This window comes from Varroa destructor, unplaced genomic scaffold (genome assembly GCF_002443255.2).
Source record: "Varroa destructor unplaced genomic scaffold, Vdes_3.0 BEIS01000002.1, whole genome shotgun sequence".
Lineage (NCBI taxonomy): Eukaryota > Metazoa > Arthropoda > Arachnida > Mesostigmata > Varroidae > Varroa > Varroa destructor.
The window spans coordinates 5,988,639-6,012,358 of NW_019211455.1; the positions used below are offsets into that span (position 1 = coordinate 5,988,639).

The 23,720-nt window shown below is 37.7% G+C and overlaps 2 protein-coding genes and 1 long non-coding RNA gene across 9 annotated transcripts; 1 reads left to right on the forward strand and 2 right to left on the reverse strand.

The window, feature by feature from the left end:
• Positions 1 to 198: 198 nt before the first annotated feature.
• On the reverse strand, positions 199 to 12,952 carry LOC111245848 (8-oxo-dGDP phosphatase NUDT18-like). The gene is made up of 10 exons (XM_022794728.2): positions 12,813 to 12,952; positions 12,054 to 12,189; positions 8,963 to 9,113; positions 6,328 to 6,518; positions 5,212 to 5,379; positions 4,738 to 4,811; positions 3,297 to 3,401; positions 2,840 to 2,996; positions 1,517 to 1,600; positions 199 to 1,082 (listed from the first exon to the last, which is right to left on the reverse strand). Exons 2-10 carry the CDS (start codon positions 12,081 to 12,083, stop codon positions 978 to 980), a joined length of 1,065 nt encoding a protein of 354 aa, XP_022650463.1. The 5' UTR covers positions 12,084 to 12,189; positions 12,813 to 12,952; the 3' UTR covers positions 199 to 977.
• A 747-nt stretch (positions 12,953 to 13,699) lies between these two features.
• Positions 13,700 to 22,102, forward strand: LOC111245844 (uncharacterized). 6 transcript variants are annotated; one of them, XM_022794707.2, is made up of 11 exons: positions 13,706 to 13,840; positions 14,999 to 15,197; positions 15,888 to 16,049; positions 16,299 to 16,480; positions 16,620 to 16,774; positions 17,150 to 18,273; positions 19,303 to 19,495; positions 19,880 to 20,132; positions 20,409 to 20,737; positions 20,995 to 21,153; positions 21,763 to 22,102. In XM_022794707.2, the coding sequence occupies exons 3-11, from the start codon at positions 15,937 to 15,939 to the stop codon at positions 21,859 to 21,861; spliced, it is 2,607 nt and encodes an 868-aa protein (XP_022650442.1). In that variant the 5' UTR covers positions 13,706 to 13,840; positions 14,999 to 15,197; positions 15,888 to 15,936; the 3' UTR covers positions 21,862 to 22,102. The 6 variants fall into 6 exon arrangements, with proteins under 6 accessions (XP_022650443.1, XP_022650442.1, XP_022650446.1 ...); XM_022794711.2 differs by having other exon boundaries at positions 19,976 to 20,132; XM_022794710.2 differs by having other exon boundaries at positions 17,159 to 18,273.
• LOC147757292 (uncharacterized) lies at positions 22,088 to 23,625 on the reverse strand. 2 transcript variants are annotated; one of them, XR_015321885.1, is made up of 2 exons: positions 23,241 to 23,625; positions 22,088 to 22,809 (listed from the first exon to the last, which is right to left on the reverse strand). It is a non-coding gene; the product is annotated as an uncharacterized LOC147757292 (long non-coding RNA). The 2 variants fall into 2 exon arrangements; XR_015321886.1 differs by having other exon boundaries at positions 22,088 to 22,815.
• Positions 23,626 to 23,720: the final 95 nt, after the last annotated feature.

Sequence of the window (23,720 nt, forward strand, 5' to 3'; positions counted from 1 at the left end):
AGATTTTTTGCATACTGTCAAAATCTTAGAATAATTTATTTACAATTATTTATTTACAATGTTAAATTAAGAATTTAGGATACTGTCATAGATCGCTGATTGAACGACACTACTACGAACCCATATTTATAAAATTAAATGCATTTGTGTATTTGCTAACTCGCGTGTGATAATACAACTAGCTAAGAGAAATTATTGTATCGTTTGCTTATATATATATATATATATATATATATATATATATATAGTGCTATTTTATACATATATATTATATGTATATAAAATAGCACTTAATTTTTAACAAATTACGGGACAGTAGGCTATACATTTAACGAAAAATGTGTTATTATCTAACCCCATACCTTATCGTATTGTGTACAATGTCAGGTTATGATAATCGATGGATATTACTTTGTGAGTGGTTTGCCAGTGATTTCTAACGATTTCGGTGTTTAGATGCTAATTTGTTAAAACAAAATTACCCACATATATCTAGTAAAAGATTTTCCTGGCACTATGGAATCTTTGTATAGTTGGTTGGTATCAAAACGCTTGCGACCAGAGATATTAAAAGAAATTTAGTAATTCATCAATAAAACATACATTAAAGTTAATGTTGAATGATGTTAGACGTTTCAACTAACGTGAGCACGTTGTTCGTGGTGCTCCTTGGGGCAATTTTGTTGCCGGGACAGGTTTTTGTTTTCGTAGTTGCGATACAAACAAATGAGTGAAGTGTCTTACCTTGAAAAGAGTATCAGACCCTGGTTCAAAGACACTCGAACCCTAATATACGGCATCCATTCGCAAGGTCAGTATTTGACTACAACGAGAATTTTCTGCTAAAAATGGAAGACCTAGCAGTTCAGCATCATCTTGTGGCTCTCTATGTAGTAGAGAGGCCAGCAAGCCGTATGGACTTGTGTGCTTTTATATAGCTATCACTCAGTGTGTTATCACTCGTCTGAGTGTTTCAATTAGACCGTCAGAGCAGTAAGAGTATGAGGTTTAATTTTCGCCTGAAGCTGATCAGCTAATTGTGTACTGATTTCAAGCCATGTGTAGCTTGGACACAAAGACACCTGAAAGAGGCCAGAAAAAGCATCTTTATTTCTTAGCCTTTTTAAACAATCTTTAGTATATACGAGTCTTTTGCAAAAAATAAAAAACGAATTCGTTATAATGCTAGAATAAGTCTAACGTATCACTCAGACGGTTCAAGATTATTCGCAAGTCACAGCATTAACAGTGGGAGGAGTCAGTTCTTAATACGATTGTTCAAGAATAGCATGTCAATCAACATTAATATTTTTATATTGTTATGTTACAAATGCTATTTTCCAACACTGCGTTTATGCTCCAAATGAAGACTTTCAAATTTTACGTAGTAGACAAAAGGGCTTCGATGCAAATACATGTTTGTCGCGAAAGTGCTTCAAATAAGCACATAATGTATATTTGACTGATATTTATATGCTTTTATTTAATACTAATCAAATATCAATTATTGAATTACCTCTTCGAGACAGTTTTTGCACGAAACTAGCACGCTCAGACATAGTCCGTCATTAGCATGGATCGGTGTACCATCATGTTCCACCTATAACGTTAATCAGTTGAAACGTTTTATATCAGAGAATTTAATTAAAATAATCTGTATATTTGAACAAGCAATAGTACACAACCTCCGCCTGTTTTCTACCTATAGGCATTCATGCTCATGCATATTATTTCTGACACACATTATCGGTGTTACACATATGCACCTTTCCAATTCTAACCTAAAAGTGAACCTAAACTCTAAACTCGTAGCACTTGCCCTGTTGGACCAGCTCTGTTATTCTTCTCCTCGCCGTTTCGTTGTTGTTTTCTCATTGAGAATTGTGAGTAGCCCGCTTTTGCAATCCGACTACATTACCCAAATTATCATCATTTTTTTCCTATGTTATTTCACTTCACTTGATTTTTAGCAAATTGGGCAAATCATTCCAACAATATTTCTATGATGCTTCGACTGTTCAAGTATTAACTATTCCTATAGCGCATTCTAATTATCCTGTTACCTTGACCCAGGGGTCATATCCGTCTGTGCCAATGATTGCTTGCCCTCATTGCGCAAGAGATGTCATTCTATACCGTTGACTTGGTATTCCTTGTCGTTATTTAGCGATTTCAATGTGAAACTAACCTCAGCTTTTAAAATTCTGTATAAATATTACACCGTTTAAAAAAACAAGCAAACGAACAATGTCGGAACTTTGGTGTTTCTTCTCAATATGTTAACAATAATTTTTAACCGTATAGTGAAGAAAAAAGTGTTTTACTTCACGCTAAAAAATAGAAAACGTGTATTTTTTTATTTGAACTCTCTACCAATTGCAAAGAATCGTAGAATACTTTTCAGATTTAGGTATTCTTTATCGTTAAGAGACAAACCCAAAGAGGTCATCCTTCTCCGGTAGGCTTATATTAGAGTCTATCAGAAAGTTAATATGGGTCATACTTTTTTGCATAAAGTGTGTTTATAGCTGGTCGACACACAAATGTATACATACGAAGATACGAATTCGTTTAAAATTATTGGATAGAAAATTGGCGTTACAAAGTGCTTTTATTTTAGGGATTAGTTTTACAGTTTTACTTCACTATGGAAGTTATTTATTCATTTAATAAACCTTCGAAGGGTCCTGTATTCACACGTTATACCACGTGCTTGTCGTTACGTGAATTTTTTTGATTCCTGCTTATTTTGCTTTTTTTTTTCTACAAGCATTAGTATATTAAAATAATATTTAAGCGAATTAAAACTCGTAACTTGACCGATTAGTTTAATAATTACCGATAAAACTCCATGGGGTTTGTGAGGCGGAGGATCATTGATGAAAACATGATTCATGAATCTTTTGAGGGCAGTATGAACACTACGCATGGGGTTGATCTCTGTTAGGGGCACGTGAGGATAGCCTTTCTCTGAAACAAGCACGTGCACCCGGTTGCTGCATTCAAAAATACCGGAACAAATTGCAGGGAAAAGTAAGTATGATAGTTTCGAAAGGTACAAGTACTTCTTACGCTATTTCGGATTCAGATACTTAAAATACAGCAAGAACGCAAAAATCTAGCTTAAGCACAGCTCTTATTTTTTCTCCGAACAACTTTGGTATAAATAAACTCTATAAGGGTTCATTCTTCAAACGTCTTTCAGATGGTTTGTGACCTTAGTAGACCTGGTGCGTGAAATAATTTTACATTAAATAGGCACAATAAGTAACTGCCAGCAACGGTTATGTACTTACTTGAGCTTTTTCTTGATAATACAGACGATCCGAAGATAGAGTTTGCAGTGGCTTTTTACTGCTGGTAAGGAGAAATTCACTCGGCGTAAATCGGAAAAATATTGCCTGAAAATCGTGCCCACAAAACGACTTTCCCATATATTTTGGTGCTACGAACAAATCCGGCTGACTTTAAAATTGAATAACTTTCAAGCTAATTAGGCTATAATGACAATTTCTCAATACACCTTAGATCTATACTTTTTTTTGCACATTGGTCCCACGATTCTTGCATATTCTAGAAAGCCCTTTGCGTTCTTATATATAATTTGTCAATTCACGGCTTCTCGACGTAAATCAATAGTAGGCTATGCCTGCTTTTCAGTTGCCTTTTAATGGTATGAAAAGCCCCGTAGTCACACGGGCTAAAGTCAGAGAATAAGCTAATTGAACCTAACGTTGGGTGTTTCTTTGCTTAACCCAGCGCGTAATTTAAGCATAGCGAAGTAAACAAACCGCGTGCTATCGATTATTTGTTTTTGAAAAACTCGAAATACCGGGCTTCGTTCATTGTTTCATCTTCAGCGAATACTTCATAGTTGCAGATGCCCCTCGTGTCCATTGCAAATACCATATACCAAATATGTTCGACTCTACTCGACTCGACCTCTTTCCAGGATGACACGATTTTTTCGTTTGTTCGCTTTCTGGTTGGTGGTAAATATTGAATCAGACCTCGTCGATGGCAACCGTATGCTTCAAGCTGTTTTTTTTTTGCTGATTAAAATTGCACGTGGGATACACCACCATACGCATTTCCAGCTGAGCTACAGTTAAATCCCCAGAAACCCATTCTTCATTCAGTTCCTGCGTTTTCTGTATTTATGGTATAACTCTGTAACACATTATATGTAAAATGCTATTTTAGCTCAATAATACATTGAGAGCACTGCTTTCGTGAAATGCTTTTTGATTGTGGCTATGCGCTTTTTTGTCGGGTTCTGACACCTGGTTGTCTCTATGCTGATTTTCAACGCACCAATCACCGTTTCTGAAACATTTGCACTATTTATGCTTCCGCGTGGGGCCTGCTTGTCTAACGTCTTCACTAATCCTCGATGTATTTTCGCACCGATGTGGCCGTCGACAAAAACATGAGCGCTAAGCATTGATTTTCGAAACTAAAGGACATTTTTCTCACTGAACTTATCTCTTTGGAGCAAACTCAGTTGGATTTCACTCACAAGTTTCTGTAATATTGAAACCAGTTATAACATGATTAATGTTTACCAACGGCACGCAGTCTGAAAGTTACCTAGTTTAACAGTCAAAATGGTTTTAAGAATGAAAACATTTTTTTCAAGATAATCTTCGATAACTGAATGAAATTGATTGTAAATCGCACAAAAACGTACGTCATTTAACAAAGGACCTGAACTACCAAATGGCAATGGTAACTCACCTTGCTCTGTCAATGACGTTGATGATGTCTTTGCCTCGTAGACTCAGGGATGAAATATTGGAAACCCAGGCCGCCTGCAACGCGAAAAGTTTTTCCTTGAACCTTTTTAAACGCCTTTTACATGGCCCTCAAGTCATTGGTGATTTGATTATCCCGAGCCCTGACTAAATGTGAGTTACAGTTTTTATTAAAATTAAAGTATTAATTATTCCCTTGATAAGCATCCCTGACGATTGGATTCTCCCTCTAGTAGTGTGTAAACAAGAAGGAAGCCATAACCGTAATGGTAACGGAGCTTTAAAGTTGGCTTCACCTGTGGAGATAATTTGTGGCCTCGCATCAGTGGCATCATCTGTTTTTCCATGAATATGTTATGATGAGACATTGGAGCCATTATATTTGGTGTGGAACGCGACAAATTATTCTATCGACATAAATATTAGTTGGATTTATACCTATCTTAGAGAGACAAACCTGAAGCGATTCGGCGTCTGCCTCTGCGACCGTCTTAAGTTTGCCACCTATAATTTCGCCAGTGAAAATAAAGCGGTACCAGGAACCTTTTGCAGTTTCTACACAGAGTAACGACTGTGGGTGAAAATCTAGTCCGGTCTCTTCGAAAACTTCGCGTCGAACAGCCTCCTAATGGTTTAAAAAAAATGTAGATATGTGCTAAAGAACACGTATTCTTTTAAATAGAAAAAAATTGTGATGATATTCTTGGAAAAATATAGTAGTAGCTTACCAAACAAATAATGTCTATTATTATTAGTTATGATTGTTTTCACTGTCGTTATTAAAAATGTATGTTAGACTAGACGAGCAAATATATGTATATATAGTAAGAATGCTGATTGGTCACTTCTTCCCAGTTAGAGTCCACCTTCAGCCTACTTTTCAGCAACGTTCGTGATTCGAGTTAGCTAAGGCAACATTTAATATGCGAAAATAAGAAAAATCCCCGTAGATATCCATTTGCCATATCCAGTTGCCATTCGTTTGACTAATTCATCCAACTGCTTCGACACCGCTTACGAAGCCTATTCTATTTTAATGCCGACATGATAACCAATATCATTATTATTATTATTATCAGTGTTGGGGCTGTGAGCTTATTTGGGTTCGAAACTAGTTACGGACGGACACACTTTGACTACCGACGAAGAATTTGAGTAATGGTAAAATGATATATGTTCTAACGCTTGTTCCTTCTCGGGTCCTTCACGTTGTTTGTATCGAATTCTGGTACTATCCTGGTACTATACTATATATTTAACGTTATATTTTTCAGACAGGAAGCTTGTCATAGAGAGGACAACTGTTTAGAGTCAGAGGTAAAGAGATCCCTCTTGCATTTTCGATAGCTCAGCTTACATATGCCTATTAAATAAGTTGTAAGAAAATATGCTGAGTTATTCGAAATTGTTCAACAACCGCCCAGTCATAAAAAAGTACCACAATTACTCAAGCTTAGATCTACACGTGGAAAGCATATGGTCAAAATTTGAAGGAAAGCTCGTATTCCAAAAATATCAGTTTTAAAATACTTTGCAATTGCAAAATGCTCAGAAAAGCACAATGGTCACTTACAATGATCTGTTCACCAGGTTCGACCCTCCCTGCAGGAAGATACCAAGTGCCCGCACAGGACACCTTTGCTTCTTGCATTAGAAGCACTTCGCCTTTGTCATTGAAGACGACCGCACCAGCGATGTACGTCACATTTTTCATCAAAACGGGACGAAAGTCGGCTGTACACTGAGACTCGACTCCTTTCGTAGCTGCCGATGTTGTAGATACAAAATAGCAAACACGAAGAAGAGTAGAATCATTAAGGACATTAAACGGCTCGTCGAGCTGGCACTAGATCAGCTCGTAAATGTTATTCTGCTGAATTCCGAAAAGGACAAAGGTTTATCTTCGCTCGTCAACGCAGTAGAATAGACGGCTATTTTTTAGCTGTAGAGCTTCAGAAATCACCGCTTCGATGTCTGTAATGGTATGGCATATTTCGAAATAAAAGTGCTCTTGACCTGACTAAGCTCAGTAGGCACAGCAAACACTACAATGCATTTCTTAAATTATGATGCACGTATCGGATAGTATTTTCCCATGCGATGGTGATCGACAATGACGATGGACTTGGCGATAATAAACCGCAAAAGACTCGAGTTGACTAATCACAACAAATATTTGGTTGAAATACATACAAATATAGCTTCAAGTAAGCTTGTTATATATTGGCTCCACTTCTTTCGAAATATATAGTTTCTAGCATACAAGTATATGATTGGGGTCTATCAACAGTTTAAGAGAGCACTAAAACAAAAAAAAAAACGGTTGAACGCGTCATTACGTTCACGAACACTACAATGCAGTGGATACTATGCCCTAAAGAAGTAATAGGAAAATGTGAATGGAAAAATCCCACGTATCAGAAACCGTCTAACTATATACTCGTACACGAGATCGGGAGTTGTTTCCTAAAAGTGGAACCTCAAATACATTCTGTTCTTGCATAAAAATGACGCTGTCTCTGTATGTGTCATTTAGAGTTAGTTTAGTTATTCCTATACATAGACTTTCGCACGAATCTGCATCCACCGGCTAAAGGAGTCCACACAAATGTAACTACGAAGTCCTTCCGTGGCGAGAAGCGGGGTTTGGAGCATTTTGGTTTAACGTAAAGACTGTAAAACCGTGTATGGTCCTCACACATCCGTCACATATCTGCACCCGTTTTACACTGATCGCGACATAGGAATCCCACTTGCTATTTCCGCACGTGGCTACTACTCAAAGAAAATTCTACCGTAACTTTTGTTTTCTATTTTTCATTAAATACACTTATCAGGTGTCCCTACAGTTATCGATTCACTGCTGAATGGAAAACGACTGACCGTAGAAAGCTTTATTCAAAAGAAGTAAAATTTATAGTGCATGGGATAAGCGGTTCTACCCGCAATATCTATATAAAATATTTATGGGTGTTACACTTTGTCTCAATTTTACAATAGTTAGGTATTTCAATCTCTCTCTTAAATTTCTCAAAAAATCAGCCATCTCATCTTGAACGTCGATCATGCCACTGTTGGATAGCAATCGTCTGTCTGTCTGCCGGACATTCTTAATCAGTATGGAACTATCATGGCCGGCAAGTCCATACACGACAATCATTGTAATAATTTCGTACGCCCACATAAATATATGCCCATATAAGGCGTATTAGTACATGTTCGATCCTAGTGAAAAAAAGACGAAAAGCAAAGTTAAGGTGCATGAAACGCCTGAAATGGTGCATGAACGACTGATGATATCGGCTGACTCCGTTGCAGACGGGGCTCTTATGTGACAGTGCAAAGAAGAAGAAACAACAACGATAACCAGGTAGCGTGTTGGTATGACGAGCTTCGCCGTGATTATAACTGCGAGTCGTACCATTCAATAGCGTCTGCTGCCTTCATAATAGATGACTGCTCGTATTGCTGGTGATAACAATTGTCGAAGACATGGTCGCAAAATGCTTGTAGCGAGTACAGTAAATAACGCCATGAATGAACAGCCAGGCCAACAAAGTTTCGCAAAACACATAGATTACGAAAGGACTCTGTTACCCGTCCTCTGCTGTAGATAGCTTCTCGTTTGGGTTGAGTAATTGGTGGCTATGAGAGCCAAGCTTGGTATGGTAATAGCGATATTCATATTGATGGTGCTCACGTTGCTGTGGAACAAGGCGTTTTCGGACGGCGGCTAGGCGACGCCGTTGACAAAAACAGCACCAGACAGAGAAGTGGGAAGTCATCGTTAGCTCCTTGATTCGTTCGCGCCCAGTCAGCTGAATGCTTCAGTGCGTCGATAGCGCATGGCTTACGTCCAAGCCCGAGTCTACATGGACCGCTCGACTTAGTTCTTGTTGCTGTTAGATACTAAAGCTTTTTATAGCCAAAACGACAATATGGCCTAAGACCAGGAGAGATTACACTGATATGTCGTGATCAATTCGCGCTGTCGTTCCCGCGAACCCGCCTAGAACGATACTTCAGGGACAAGCGTATATTTGACACGAGCATTGCAATTGGGTCATCCAGAATTGATTTATGCTGTAATGTTTATACGATTATCTCATGTTAAGGATCCCGTTATTTCCATAGACGTCACGAACACTAAACGAACAGCTAACGCCGTATTCCAGTTACTGAAAATTCGATACATTGACAAGACTTACCAAGTTCTGCCAATTGATCCTGGATACTATAGTCAACACATCCAGCTCCATCATCATTAACAGCCTCCCCGCGAACGACATCCTCCAAAATACTTTCAATTCGTTCCATATCTGACCCAAACGAAAGAGCCTCGTGAAATGTACAGTTTACCTGTAAAATACAGTCAAGACAAATGTTTTACGGTTTTCAAAGTTTTCCAGGCATGTGCTGTACACTTGTAGGGAAATCGTAAGTACAAGTTATGCTAAATTGCTTTAACTGGAAATGGCAATCTTTTCGTATCTCAATGAGTAGCAGCCAGAGCTTAATTAGAAAAGAAGAACGTGCTATCTAGAACCCTGATGTCTCGATGGAGAACCGACTAGACTGCTTAATACAAATGCGCTTGATGTATTTATAATTTTTATTTATATAATTATGAATTATATATAATAAAATATAGCAATGAAATGCAGTAATCCAAGTGCTCTATCCATTCAGGATAAATTGCTTATTTTTGTAGCTAAAAAATATTGTTTAAAATGGTTTATTTCATCCCATTTTATTATGTCAATTAAGGAAAAAGGGTGACTACTTATGGATCATGTCAACCGATCAGTATTTTTCAATTAGCTAGAGTATTAAAATTTCATGATAAGGGCACTCTTCCGTGAGACGAGAAGCATCGTAAGGTCCTGAAATTGTCTCAATAAAAATTGTTATCACAACGAATGTAGTAGGAAGGTAGAAATAATAAAAGAAAATCATATTGGTATTTTGTTAATGTCGCTTTTGTGACCAGGATCGCTCAGATGGTGAGGATAACAGGCCGTGTCTCGGGAGGCAGTGTAGCTAAATCCAATAGATCTTAGAGACGTAGGCATGTATTACAAATTGACATAAGACAACGTATACTAGTGGAACTAGCAGCGCTAGCTAATAGTTCGGTGGCGCATCGTGCCGGAAAAAACTTGTAGGCAATGAAGATCCCTTCTTCTTATTATATCCATAAATGGGCAAGCGTCCGTAGTCAAGGTATAATGTAGTTTTTTTACGAACGGGACGTACAGGTCGACGTAAAGAAAAGGAGAAAAATAGCCACGAGCATTTCTTAATCGGGCTCATATAACAGTATATTTTTGCCGTAAGAAAGTGCTTATTGCTGACATTTCGGCCGATAGGTTATTACAGCAACTGAGCTGTCAATGTACGCTTTTCAGTGGGAATTCTATTTAATAACAGATAGATCCACTGCTGAAAAACTCTAGCCTTTTTATACAGCGGTCAGGTCCATGAGCGAAGAAATAACACGGGGGCCCGTTGCATCATAAAAAATAGCAGCTTCGGCAATAAACAGCACAAAAGAAACATAGAAACTAAAGACGGGCTAATGAAAGTGATGTTGTTAAGACCGTCTTCAATTCAGGAATTTATAGCTTGCTAATTGTACAACTGTAGTTATTATGATCGTAACGAGGTGAAGCCGTTTCTACTTTTGGATTACATCGTCGTCAAAAAGCATATTATATATATATATATATATATATATATATATATATATATAATTAGTTTTTCAATATATATTAAAAAAACTCTGAAACGTGAAAGTACTGAAGTAAAATAAGCATTTTTTTAATTTAAGTCTACATTGCATCAGAATATTTCTTATATCTTATCCTTCGTCAGTGAAACAATTGCATGCAGTGACGACGAAATCGTAATAAACCCGGAAAATTCACGAATAAAGCTTTCTGACTAATTGAACCCCAGCTTACCAACCGGTAAATAGACCTTTACATCCCACTACTTATTCGACTAAAAACAAGCTATATGGAAAAGTTTTTTTCTCTCTGTAAAAACTTTAACATATTTAGGGCGATAACATACCCGGTTTTGATATTTGCTCACGCAACATATTTTCTTTTTTGATTTTTGTGTTTTTATTCATATGCAAAATATCTACGCTCTTATGATTTTTATAAGATTTATAAAAAAAAATCTCGAAAAAATGAAGATCCGAAAAATTCGACGTTGTCCTATGTTCTAGAAGATTTCCAAGTTGATAAAAAATTTACGGCAAATTTAAAAAAAAGTAGCAACTACTGTAGTATAGTTACTTGGCACGTGAATAGTCGCCAAAGCATAGAATATTCAAACGATTACTATCAGACCTACAATTTTATATAATAAATCCGATAAACATTTCGACCTGAACTGTAATTATTTTCTAGCTAACCATTAGGAGAGTTATTTTTTTCGCATAGCAAAAGGGATTTGCCGAAAGCTTGAAAATTGTACTTCAGTAATGGCCTGCTGAGTTTGCTGATAAATAAACTTAATAAATAAATAAACTTTTTTTCCGTAAAGTTCAACTTTGTTCAAATGTGAAAAAAAAATGTTTCGTATAGTATGAACCGAGTTCACCTAGAGCTGAAGTGTCAGAAACGAATATCTTATATAGCATCTCGCCATAGTTAATTTATTATTACACAAGTTATTGTTATTACTAGAACACAAGTTGCATGAATGAAGAAAGAAGTCTGTTATTTTCTTTTACCTTAGTCTTAACATCGAATTCTTGTAAGAGCTTTTTCTAGGTAAGTCAGCAAAAAACTTAAACTTAAGTTTCAAATATTTAACTTATTTTAAAGAAACTATTTTATAAACATATGTTCGACGTGTATTATTGCCGTCAAGCTACCCTGCGAGCCAAAGTATTGCAACTTATCTTCTTATCCTATCTGAAAAAGCTCTACTTTATTCCCAAGGGAATGAACGGCGTCACGAGCTTGGACGAAAATGATCGGCGTCGGCTTTCGTATTTGCTGGTCTATTATACAACGTTGCCTGTACGCGCCGTAATAGAGAAATAATTTTAATATTATACTAATATATATATATATATCCAAACTAGGAGTATCAATAAAAATCACACTTTAACACTTAATGGGGCCCCCGAATAGCTCATCAGACCAAGTAACGAGTAATTGTTTATAGTCTCCCTCTCACCCTTCTTTCTCTCCTTCTCGTCATATCGTCCAATATTGTTCTGTTCGTATACTAGTAAACTACTTCGTAATTTTATTCGATCGTCATGTCCGCATGTGATACCTGTTTCAGTAAGAATACGGCAAAGCACATCCAAAGCTATCCGTAAGACTTGTCGGGTCGTATATCGGTGAAAAGCCCAAGAACATATTCCGCTTGCAATTTGTCAACGCGTCATGACAGCATATGCAAGTTTATCCTGAAAATGTTAAATACAGTATTATTCTATATCTGTTATTACACATTTTTGGTCTGTAATTAACTAACGGTCTATATATTATATAGATCTATATGCATGAGTGAGATTGGATTGAGACAACAAGCAATTTTTTCCGTCACTTCGTAATAGCAGTCGTTCATCTTAAGTTTAAAAGCAATTTTCGCGTACATTTCACTAAAGTCCCAATATTTGACGCGTTGTATTGCTTTCCGTTCGATCTACTCTTACTTAAGAGTATATTCTATATGTCCATCCAATACTACTCGGATATTACTGACGTAACAACGTTAAAGACATGTCAAAAACGAATTAAAACATAAGGCCTTCCAAGTAAGGCACCGCCAAAATATCTGTTGGATTAGCCATCCTGCGTACAACTTTTCCAGCTAGACAACTGGTGGGCATGTCGTACTTCAATTGTTGCTGTACGCTTTCTTTTCCCTTGACTTATATATATACCATGGACTACCCTATCTCTTAGAGAAAGAATCGCTTGTAGCAGATGTTCAACGTGGCGGAATGTGCTTTAGATTCTAACAACGTCTACATTCGAATACGAATTAGCAACTGTTGAATGCACCTGGCGTATAGAGAGCACTTACCACCACCGCTCGTTTCTTTTTGTTGCCACTCTGACTAATCAGTTAAAAAACGTTCCTCTGAGTATTTAAGACAACACAAAAATCGTGGAGTTCACTTCATGCCAACCTCTAGGCTAATCGGCTGACTGTCAATCCGTATTTTCGAATTTAAGGCCTGACAATCGACAGGTGCCGATCACTGTCACCTGTCTGCTTACTTCCAGGCCGTACGGTTATTGATTTGCCACAACACAGCAGACCCTCATAGGAGGCAATAATAACAGTACAATTACTAAGGTCGATTCGGTCGTTTATTCAGCTGATTTTTTTTGCATGTATACGCACTCCGACGACGCCAGCAGCGCCAACAGCATTAAGCGTAGATCGACGAAAGCACGCTAACACCGAACCGAACGAAAGACCCGTGAAGAATGACGAAAAAACGGAACACTTTCCACCCTGCCAATATTAAAGGAAGTGGCTTCCTCTGCTGCTGAGGCCTATGTTGCCGCTCCCGCCGGCACTGCGGCTGCAGTGAAGTGCAGAGCAAAAATTTGGAATGACACCGGCGGTCGGCTTCCGAAAGCAATGGGAAAACAACATCAGCAGAACGAGGAGGAGACGAAGCTATGCTACTGCTACCAGGCTAAACGAATGTATCAGCAGCAGCGGCGGCGGCAACATAGTAAACATTTTTGGTGTGGTGATGATGGTGACGACGGTAAGCGCGCTCTTGTCATTACCTGTCGACAGCTGAATATTGTGTCGTTGTGTTACCTGCTCAAGGACCCTCTCCCTCGATTGCAAGTGCCTGACACTACATAAAAGTCCAAACGAAGAGTGGCGCCCCTACCGACGACTGACAATGTTTCCGTCCGGCCAACGGCGGCTTGGGGAAGCGAGCGGACGTTTATAACGGAAACAGCATTGCAGCTGCTATGAAAATCTAACAAACGTGGGTCGTTACTTCAACTGAGTCTCCGGTTATTGCGAGACAGGCAGCAGGGAGAAACGATTGGCCACTTAGCAGTAGGAAAATAAATTTTTCGGTAATTTCTTTTGTCGGACGTTTTTTGGAAAAGAGTTGACAGCAGAGTTAGAATAGAGTAACGCGAAAAAACGGGTCGGTTCTAGCACGGTTTCCAAAGACGAGCTTTGGCGACATTAAAACGGCGTTCTTTCGGTCGTAATGTGCCACTGTGTTTGGGGACTCGCGCGACTAACTGATTTCTCCACTAGTGTGTCGGGCTAACGATATAGAACATCATAAACAGCTGGCCATGAGCCGCGGATGGTGTCGTTGTCGACTTGAATCGAATGTAGATCCTAATAATGTAGCGGGTGAGAGGATATCGAAAAGATCGTTTTCTCTCGTACCCAAAGCAAAGAAACGAATGTGTTCTGCACATCTGCACATAACATAGAACATAGGTCATTTAAAACTGGGTACAGTTCCTACATGTTGCATTTCAAAAGCCAGCAGCGGGCATTAGATAATGAATAGCTCGAGTACTTAATCTAGGCATACATTTATGATGGAAACAGTAAACGCAGATGATCAGTTCTGTTAAAAATAACTGTAGAAAAGCAGTCATAGTGCCAACCTTTAAGTAAATAACGTCAAATCAGTGTCTTCGATATTGTCCTTTTGGGTCCGTTAGTGAAAGCTATTTGAAGTTTGGCAAATGTTTTGTGACAAATATGAAATCATTCTTCAAAAACTATTATTTGAGATTTAGATTTAACTGAAATAGTAATAAAGCGCATCGTGTTTATTGTGATTTTGATCTTTCACCATTTTCTGAGCGTAACCTTTGTCTCGTTTCGTTGACTCGGAGCATTTTCAATATAATCAGATACAAAATACTCGAGTTTGTTCATGACGTATTGTATTTGGGTTATTTGCGGGGACGCCATTTGCTTGCTTTTGATAGAGCTTGACAGGATGTCGAAACTCACAGCGTGCTTCTGACACAACGAAAAATATACGGTGTTTCGTTATTGGAGCAGAGCTTCGTTTGTGCTTCATTTGTCATTTTTGTCAAAGATTTCATCACATCCGGACGAATCGGCTATAATTCAGAATCACTGATCATGTTTTGCCAGTATGGATTAGATGTACGTACAACATAATGGAGCTCTACATTACACTGACAATTTCGAAGTTTTGCTTTCGAAGGGATAAGTAAATGTCTTGCCCATTACAGCCGCCCGCAAGCCGTTATCTCGTTGTCAAACATGCACACTAAATGCATTCATTCGCTCGCTAGAAGAACTTTACTGAGCATTGGAAGGCGCGAAGTCCGAGAGATAAGTTACATAGTATCTAGTCAGAATTGTCGTTTATGTAAAGGTTGTAATGTTTTTGTATTAAAAAGCTTCAAAAGGATTGGTATATACGTCAAGGTAGGACTTGTACCCATGTTGGCTTTTTGTATATTGTGTTGGTATTTTTAAACGTAGTAGACAATTTTTGAAAGAGAATGTTGCCTAAGATCTGAGATTCTTGAAATCACATCGCTTTCTTCTAAAAAAAACAGTTCTTTCTGATCACGCTATAATGCACTTAATGCAGCACGTCGTGACATTTATTATCAGCTATATTTAACTGGTAATTCCCTTTGTCTTGATACGCTTCGGCATGGTGATTAACGTAGACGAGAGGATAATAGTTTTTCGTTAGTCAAACGCATCTACCAGGTCTCAGCAATAGGCTAGTTTCGGTTAAAGAACTGTTCAATTTACATTAATTATTATAGGTCAGAGGAATATATTACAAAGGATTGCTTTCATCAGATAGGAGCATCTGTCATCACTGAACCTTAAAATAATGAGGTTACTAATTAATGGAAAACGTCTTGAAATAGTTGAGAGCTGTAGAAATTGCCTTTGTGTATAGTCTTCTATTCAACTACATTTTTGATTAAGTGTACTGCTTCACTGTATATGTTGCTGCCTTTGAATACAACAAATTGGCTTAGGTATACTGCAAACATCAATATTCGCCTTAATAATAGAAAGACACCTTAGTTTGTGATACTTAGGTGGTGTAGATAATATATTAACTGTACTTTTTTTTGGTTATGCCAATTTTAGTGAGAGTCGGGTAACAAACGGAACAGCAGGCACATTTAACGAGTACGCAATGGATGGTATTGAGGTCTATTTGCGTCTTAAACCTGTGGCTGCAGATGAGACGGAGATCGTTGAAATACATAGCGACCGGGCAATTATCATTAGTCCTTACGTTGCCGCCAGGCAAGTCGAACAGAGGAATGCTTGTCTTCTTCATTGCTTAGCCCACTACGGGTCCATGCATATCATATGAGCGCATACAAAATAATTCATTATATATTAAGCGCTTTTAGGTATTTTTACCTTTCGACATATACTCTAACTAAAGGATTATTTAATTAGGTTACTTCTCTATTCAGCGGCATAGAGTGACAAATGACCCTTGTTCAGATTCTCCCCCACATTTGCATCAGCTTTGACTTGTGTTTGCAGGTACGGGGCTATCAAAAAAAGTATCAAGTATACATTTGAGCATGTTTTTACCGTACAAAGTAGTCAGGCCGAAGTTTTCGACAGAGTTGCTAAACCATGCGTGCACGATGTATTGTCGGGCAGGCCAGCACTGATTTTCATGTATGGCTTCATTGGATCCGGGAAAACACATACGATAAGTGGTAAGTATACAGCTCAATCACTCGATGCATTCAAAACTAGTATAAATACTTATCGTTTGAAATCGTTCTGTATAATAGCATAATGGTTCGTAACTATTGTTGTTCCACGTCAGAGTAGTTTATATCTTTATTTCCTCAGGTATTCCTCAAAATGCAGGGATTCTGCCTCGCGCCTTGGACCTATTATTTAACAGTCTTCCTTCGAATTTGAAGGCGATGAAATTCATCTTCAAACCTGACGGACAGAACGGCTACAACGTTAACACGCAGGCCGGCGCAATGCTCGATCGTCAGGTACAAGCATGTTTTTTTCCTTTATTATTATCATTACTATTATTGTTTAGAAATGTTCGCTTTAATATTTATCCTGCTGGTAAGAGACTGCATTTAGTGTCATTATGGGGAAAGAACCCAAACAGGTCAAATCTCCAATGCGTAAGTGGGGTACGATGGGGTTGGATGTTAGCGTTATATTGAAATGGCGCTATTTCGCTGGAATTGCTAGATACATTCAGCATTGATAGGGATAAGCTTAAATCTGTTGATTGCAATCTCCAAGCTATTCATATCTTTCAGTATAATTATAAGTCCAACTAGCCCTAAGTCATGAAATAATTGTTTGCAATCTTTTTCATTACTATAAGTTCGCTATTTTGTGGTATATTGAAGCGGTTGCAGAACGCAATGTTGGCTAATAAAGATTCTATCACTTCGTCGTTGGAGCAAACTCCTGCGAAAATAAAGCACCAGAATGAGTATAAAGAATGGCTTAATCGACGCAAGGATTCTACGCGGGTTCGAAGTAACATTCCCGAATATTATAGGGTAGCAATTTTTGTCCAGTATATTGAAATATACAACGATAGAATATACGACCTTCTAGAAGAAAGTTGTACTGAGGTGCAGAGTCAAGCCAGGGGTCCGCAAGTGCTTTTACGCGGGGTAGATATGAAATATGCGTTTGGAGCTACTGAAATCGAGGTTGAAAATGCCGACGAGGCAATAGAGGCGTGGTTGCGTGGACAGAGTCGCAAACGGATGGCAAGGGCATCGATGAACACTGAAAGCTCACGAAGTCACTCAGTTTTCATAGTGAAGATCGTTCAAGGGCCGATTAACGAAAGATCTGGGGAAGTTCTGCAGGAAAAAGGAAACATTAAATCTACTCAACTGAACCTAGTCGATCTGGTTAGTTGTAAACAGCAAAAAACCAGCGGTGCATGCGGTGATCGTTTCAGAGACGCAACTAACATCAATCAGTCACTTACAGTACTGCGAAAATGTCTAGAGTATATGCGCAAAAATCAAGTAAGTCCAAATGCTCACAAGAATATACCGTATAGCGAATGCAAACTGACTGACCTTTTCAAGAATTTTTTCGAAGGTCGGGGCAAAGTCAAAATGGTCGCGTGTATCAATCCACGCGCCAAAGACCGTGCTCAAATCCTTGAAGTATTGAAATTTGCTGAGACCGCGCAAGAAATTGAACTTCAGCGAATTCGAGAGCCTGACAGGATACGGTCCTACATCGAACCAACACCAGCTCCGTCCCTTGACAGTGCCCAAAGAGTACCATCATGTAAATCAAATTGCGTTCCCGCCAATGACAGTGATGATAGTCACGAAGATAGTGATTACCACGACGATGGTGAAGTCGCAATGGCGATGGTTATGAAACAACTCGACGAGGCTAAAGAGTGGATGAGTACCAAAATGGTACGCGATGAAGCATCTAGGATTGTCAACGAGTGCACCAAAGAATGGGACGATGAGCGACGACAATTGAAAGCAAAGTAAGACTTTTTTTGTTCTGTCTAAAAACTATAGTATTTTGCTTACTATCCGTTTTTCTATGCTTATACTGCAAGTGCGTAAGAATTAGAGTGTCCTTCTTCGATTTTCCGACGTGCAAGCTGGTGAGAATATTTACGCAATTAGGAAACTACTATATATATATATATATATATATATATATATATATATATATATATATATATATATATAGTAGATTCGCACAAAAATTGTCGAGCTGTTTGTCATAGCAAGCACCCCTTAACGCGCTACTTTGGTCATTAGAAGAACGTTACTTGTTTCTGAACATTTCTGGCATTTTTTTTCGTAATGGGTAAACATGAACTCTGACAAAAATAAAAACTCCCTTTTTTATCCGAAATTGCGGTTCTGTGAAATTGCCACTCCCCATGCGGCTTTAGAAAAAATCCGAAAAAAATGAATTTGAAATTTTATCAAAACGGCTCGAAAAACCAGTCTTGACACATGTAATTTTTATATATAGATAAAAAAAAAAACGGCTGTTTTAAAAAGCAGAATATCGGCTGCCAGCTGGGTCGTCCAAATCACCTCCAGCAGTTAGATTTCTTGAGATTTGCGGTCTCTGGATTTTTTGGTCGTTTCAGGTCCTGGCATTTTTTAAACTTTTGGCCAGTTCAAACTTTAATCTTGCTTGAAATTTTTGTATGTAACGTACTTAAGCGACGGCTTAACGAATTTTCATTAGCAATACTGTTTAATGCGCGGTTATTTTTATATGTAAGTCGTTGAGTTAGGAAGCAATATTTTAAAAGTAATCTCTGAATAGTTTAGATTGCGAATTTGAACCGTCTGGATGGTAATAATATTGAATACGCATGACAGTTTCGAAGTAAACTTCCAGTACATACAGAGAATCTTTTCATAATAACACATACAAAAAAAGGCCGGATTGTATTAGTCATGTATATGTATATATATATATATATATATGGAAATGAGCAAGATAATTTACTCGTACTGCTTGTACGTCTTATTTTCTGCTTTAATAGGTTAACTTGCAGTGAAAAAGAGTGCAAACGACAGGCAAAGCTTATCCAAGGCCAAGAGGCGGAGATTAATCAGTTACGTAACGAAATTGAGGACCTTAAACAAACGTTGATTGAAATAGAATCAAAAAAAGAGTGCGCTGAAAAACGGGCCGACCGGTTCGAGGAAACGTGCCGTAAAGCCAGAAACGAGCAGGTAATTGAAGTTTTTTGGCATATCTGCATATAAACCTGCATCTAAGATGTTCATTACTCATTCAGCTGTTTAAGGGCAAAGCAGCGCGCCCACTCTATAAGAATACTTTTAACTTTTAAGGTGGTAAATATAGTAGCACTTAAAGCAACAAGCTTGCGAAGGGAAAATTGTTATCGATGGAGCTTCTAATCGTTACCTCTACCGTATCGATAGATAACCGAATTAATGTTGCTAATATATTCAGATGCATTCTAAGTATATTGTATTATAATTGCTTTCTTGATTAGTTTAGTTTATGCGACTGTTTACCATACTGTTTATTGACCTACAGTATAAATGCATTAACGAAATGACTGTCTATTCCTTCGATATATCGATATGCAGATTCGAATAAAAAATTACGTAGAGTCGAAATATGCAAGAAAGAACGAACTTCTTGTTGCTAAGTATAATAAGATGGTGCGTGAACGGATAAATCAGGCCATGAATGAGGGCCGTGCTCGGGGCAAAAAAGACTTGATCATGGATCTCCTTCAAACGGACGAGTATAAACACCTGGATTTTTCCGGACCGGAAAGTCCGTTAGAAACTGTCAAAAAAGAACCACAAAAGAAACAGCCGTTTAAAGAGCAAGCTCGTAAGTTTTTTACTGCAACCTTACCTCAATCTGTCACTGAAAAGTCCCATAGATAATCCCATTTAGTAAATGTATGAACTCTGCAGATAGTCAACTGACGCTCCTAATCCATGACAAATGCACAAGAGGTCCTAATAAGATCATGCGTAGAAAATAATTTTTTTTTAAGTTAAAAATGTTTTAATAAAGCGTGGTCTTTCTTGGTAATGGCTATAAGGATAATACAGTACATACTGCCATAATTATTTTAATGTATACTTCACCACAATTTTTCAGTAAACGTTTGTACAAATCAGACGCACAAGAACACAGATTGTAGTAACAGTGCGAAATCAGCCGACACCATTTCGGAACCCGACTTGAGCGATACAGAGGGAACAGTAACGGCTGCAAGTCCAAAAAGTGCCTCGCCTATATACCAAAGCGAATCAAAAAGAGTTGACGCGCGCTGGTTGGAGCACATAGACGCCACTTCAGATCCACAGAAAGATGTTTTCTTACAGCCACACAAATCAAGAAAAAAAAGCGTGACAAAGCTCGAAACAAAAGATCTCAAGTCCGTTGAAAAATATGCGCTCGTGACAGCCGAAGGATCTAATTATCAGGTGTGTCCACAAATACATTTGAACTCTAAGATGTTTTTTAGTACTGTTTATGTGTATATGCTTTGACCTTAGATAAACATCGTAAGAAGTTTTAGTTGTACAAAAGACTCTAATAATAAAGATATATACAAGTATAAACAAAAGAGAACAGGAACTAATCATGTTTAGCAATGGCATATATGCGTGCAATTGTACGAAGGCTATTGGATTTCAGCTATTGGACTTACTGTTATTTTTAAACTCCGTGTTTGTAACAGGTTGTGAGGGGTGAAGTACGAAATTTGCCTACTGGTGGCACTTCTGTCGTGTTTACGGATGTCGAGGTACTGGGGAAAGAAAAACTTGGTACAACAGGCAAGAGTAAAAATTCAGAAAGTAACAGTGATCAAGTAGGACCAAGGGTTACCAGAAAGCGGGTCAGTAAAATTTAGTGCTGTGTTTATTATAATAGAAAAAAACAATATTCGCCAGAGCAGGAAATCGTCCTGGCTCTAAAACTCAAAAGAAGATTTGCATGTTTCCTTACGAATTTTTTATTATCATTTTTTTAAATCAAATCTCACAAAGAACACTGAGCGGAAATCTGTAGAGGTGTTAGATGTGAGGTCGCACTATAGGAAAAGAAACCGCCAGACCTACTCTAGCCTTCCATACTAGTGTGGAGTCCCAACGCAATGCATATGTGTAACGTTTGTAATATCTGAAAATGGAAATAAAACCTGGGTTCACTGTAATAATCAGTAATTTTTGGTGCTAGTGTATATATATATATGTGTGTATAGAAATGACACATCACATTTAATTTTAAAAAAACGTTCGCTGTTAAGCATTAAGGTAGCATAAGAAGTAGCATCAAATTGTTTCGTTAAAGTTACGTTTCGGGCCGGGTACAATATGTCTTGTAGGAAAAGACAGTTGCAATTAAAAATCGACTAAACCGTGAACTTTATCAGAGTAATAATAGACTGTGAGCGAGTGTTTAACTTAATTACTATCTAAAAATTAAAAATGTATTGTGATTTCAGTGCGGCGTAGCTATTGAGGGACACCCGTATATGAAAAATGTTGTGCTACGCGATAACCATGTGAAATTTTTTGATACATATGGACAGACGCGCCTATAGTTAAAGGCGTCAGAAGAAGTTTAGTCAGCGAAACTGTGAACTTATCGAAACACAGAAAGATATTGCTAAATGCGGAAAACATAATATTGTAATTATATATACATATATCTAAATGTTGTACCATATTATGCAAAGTGAATTGTGCACGTAATTATAATAAATTTTCATTGTACCATTCCAAAGGTTTAATATTATAAGAGTTGACTAAATAATTAACTCGTTTCACTTAAGAATTGGATTACAGCTGGCCTATTTATTCGCTGATTATTTCATATTTTTTTCTGGCTAAAGCTCGGCCTTGAGTGTCTCATAACTTCTGGCTCTGGGGTCCTTTGGATACTGTTAAGGAAGCCGCGAAGCGCGCTCATCACCTTATTTCGTGTTAATATAATATCAGATTAACATTATGATAATAATATTAATATTGGATTGTATCATAAGGATTCATATCATTTTGTGTAATATTATCAGCATAATATAAAATGAGTCCTGGAAAACTATGACTTTGTATTTTTAATAGCTAGTTGCTGGACAATGCCAGCGGCCACATATCGGCAATTCCTAGAACGAAAGGAAGTGAACTTTAGTTAGAGAAAGAAGTTAGCGTAACTAAGCCGGACCGCGTATCAAGCTGCAGAACTCTAGACAACGTAATAGGCATGCCTACAGCGTCTACGAATCGGTGTAACGTCAATAGACGCTCAAAGGGCATGGGATACGCCTGATGCAAATATAATATAGGAATAGTTTAATTTTTCAAAACAATCCCCTTCAAGTATGTTGACATATCGAATTAAGTTAGATCTAGACAGGTTTCTGCAAGTTCCGCCTGTGGAATTGTAAAGCTCGCTGCGATCACTGCAGTGCCAAATGGAGCCGAGCTGCTAGGCTCTTGCTGTCGAAAAAATTTCGCCAGAAGCCATTCGACTCCATTAATGATTTTCCTCCCTGTAACTTGATGAGCGGTCGTGTGTTACTCACAGGATAGTGATTTTGGTTTAGCATTTAGGTTTTGTACGGCCTACCTTATTCTGTTTGCATTGTTCAGTTAGCTAACTGAAGCAAGGTTCACAGATGAGTTTCTATGAAATCCATTTCATTAGATTTGATCAAAAACTTTAATTAACGTGTAATTTAGGTAAAGTTTTAAAAAATGAAGTCTACGTTAAAATCATTCGGAGAACACTGTTATTATTATTTAGGTTGCGTATATTTCAAGCGTTTGGAGGCCGTAGTGAAGCAAACGTCAATATGTCAACATTTTAAAACTGTACGTTTTTTTTTTTATTTATAAGGTCCTCAGTAATTAGTTTGAACAATAGGTCCTAATTTTTCTATTCCTTAGTATATATGTATAGTCAAAACTTTTTCAAACTTACCACCAAACACATTGCAATCAAGTTTTATCTTAAGACAAAACAGTCTGTGATTTCAGCGAATCAAAAGCTATCGAGAGTAATAAAATTTGAGCCAGGCAAAATAGAATCGAACAGTCAAAAGCAAGAAGCAGAGACTTCACCTAAAGGCTAACGTGAACACCCGCGCAGGAAGTTTGCTTTCCTTTGAGTCAGATTTCTAGTAGAGTTTGTCCTTTATAGAATGTAAGAAGAAAAATTATGATGATTGTTGTAACCACAGCCTTCAACGTTGCCTAATGGCGCTATTGTGTGCGCCGTACATTGTTCTTCGTGTGATCTAGATAACAGCAAATGAAATATGCAATAACAAAAAGCGTTTAGAAATTCTATAATTGTAGTTTAGACACAAATGCTTACTGTTTACGTTGCATTACAGGAACATATTTATGTTTATACGTTTTTATTATTTACTGATGATGTCCTTTAGAAATTTAGCTCTCC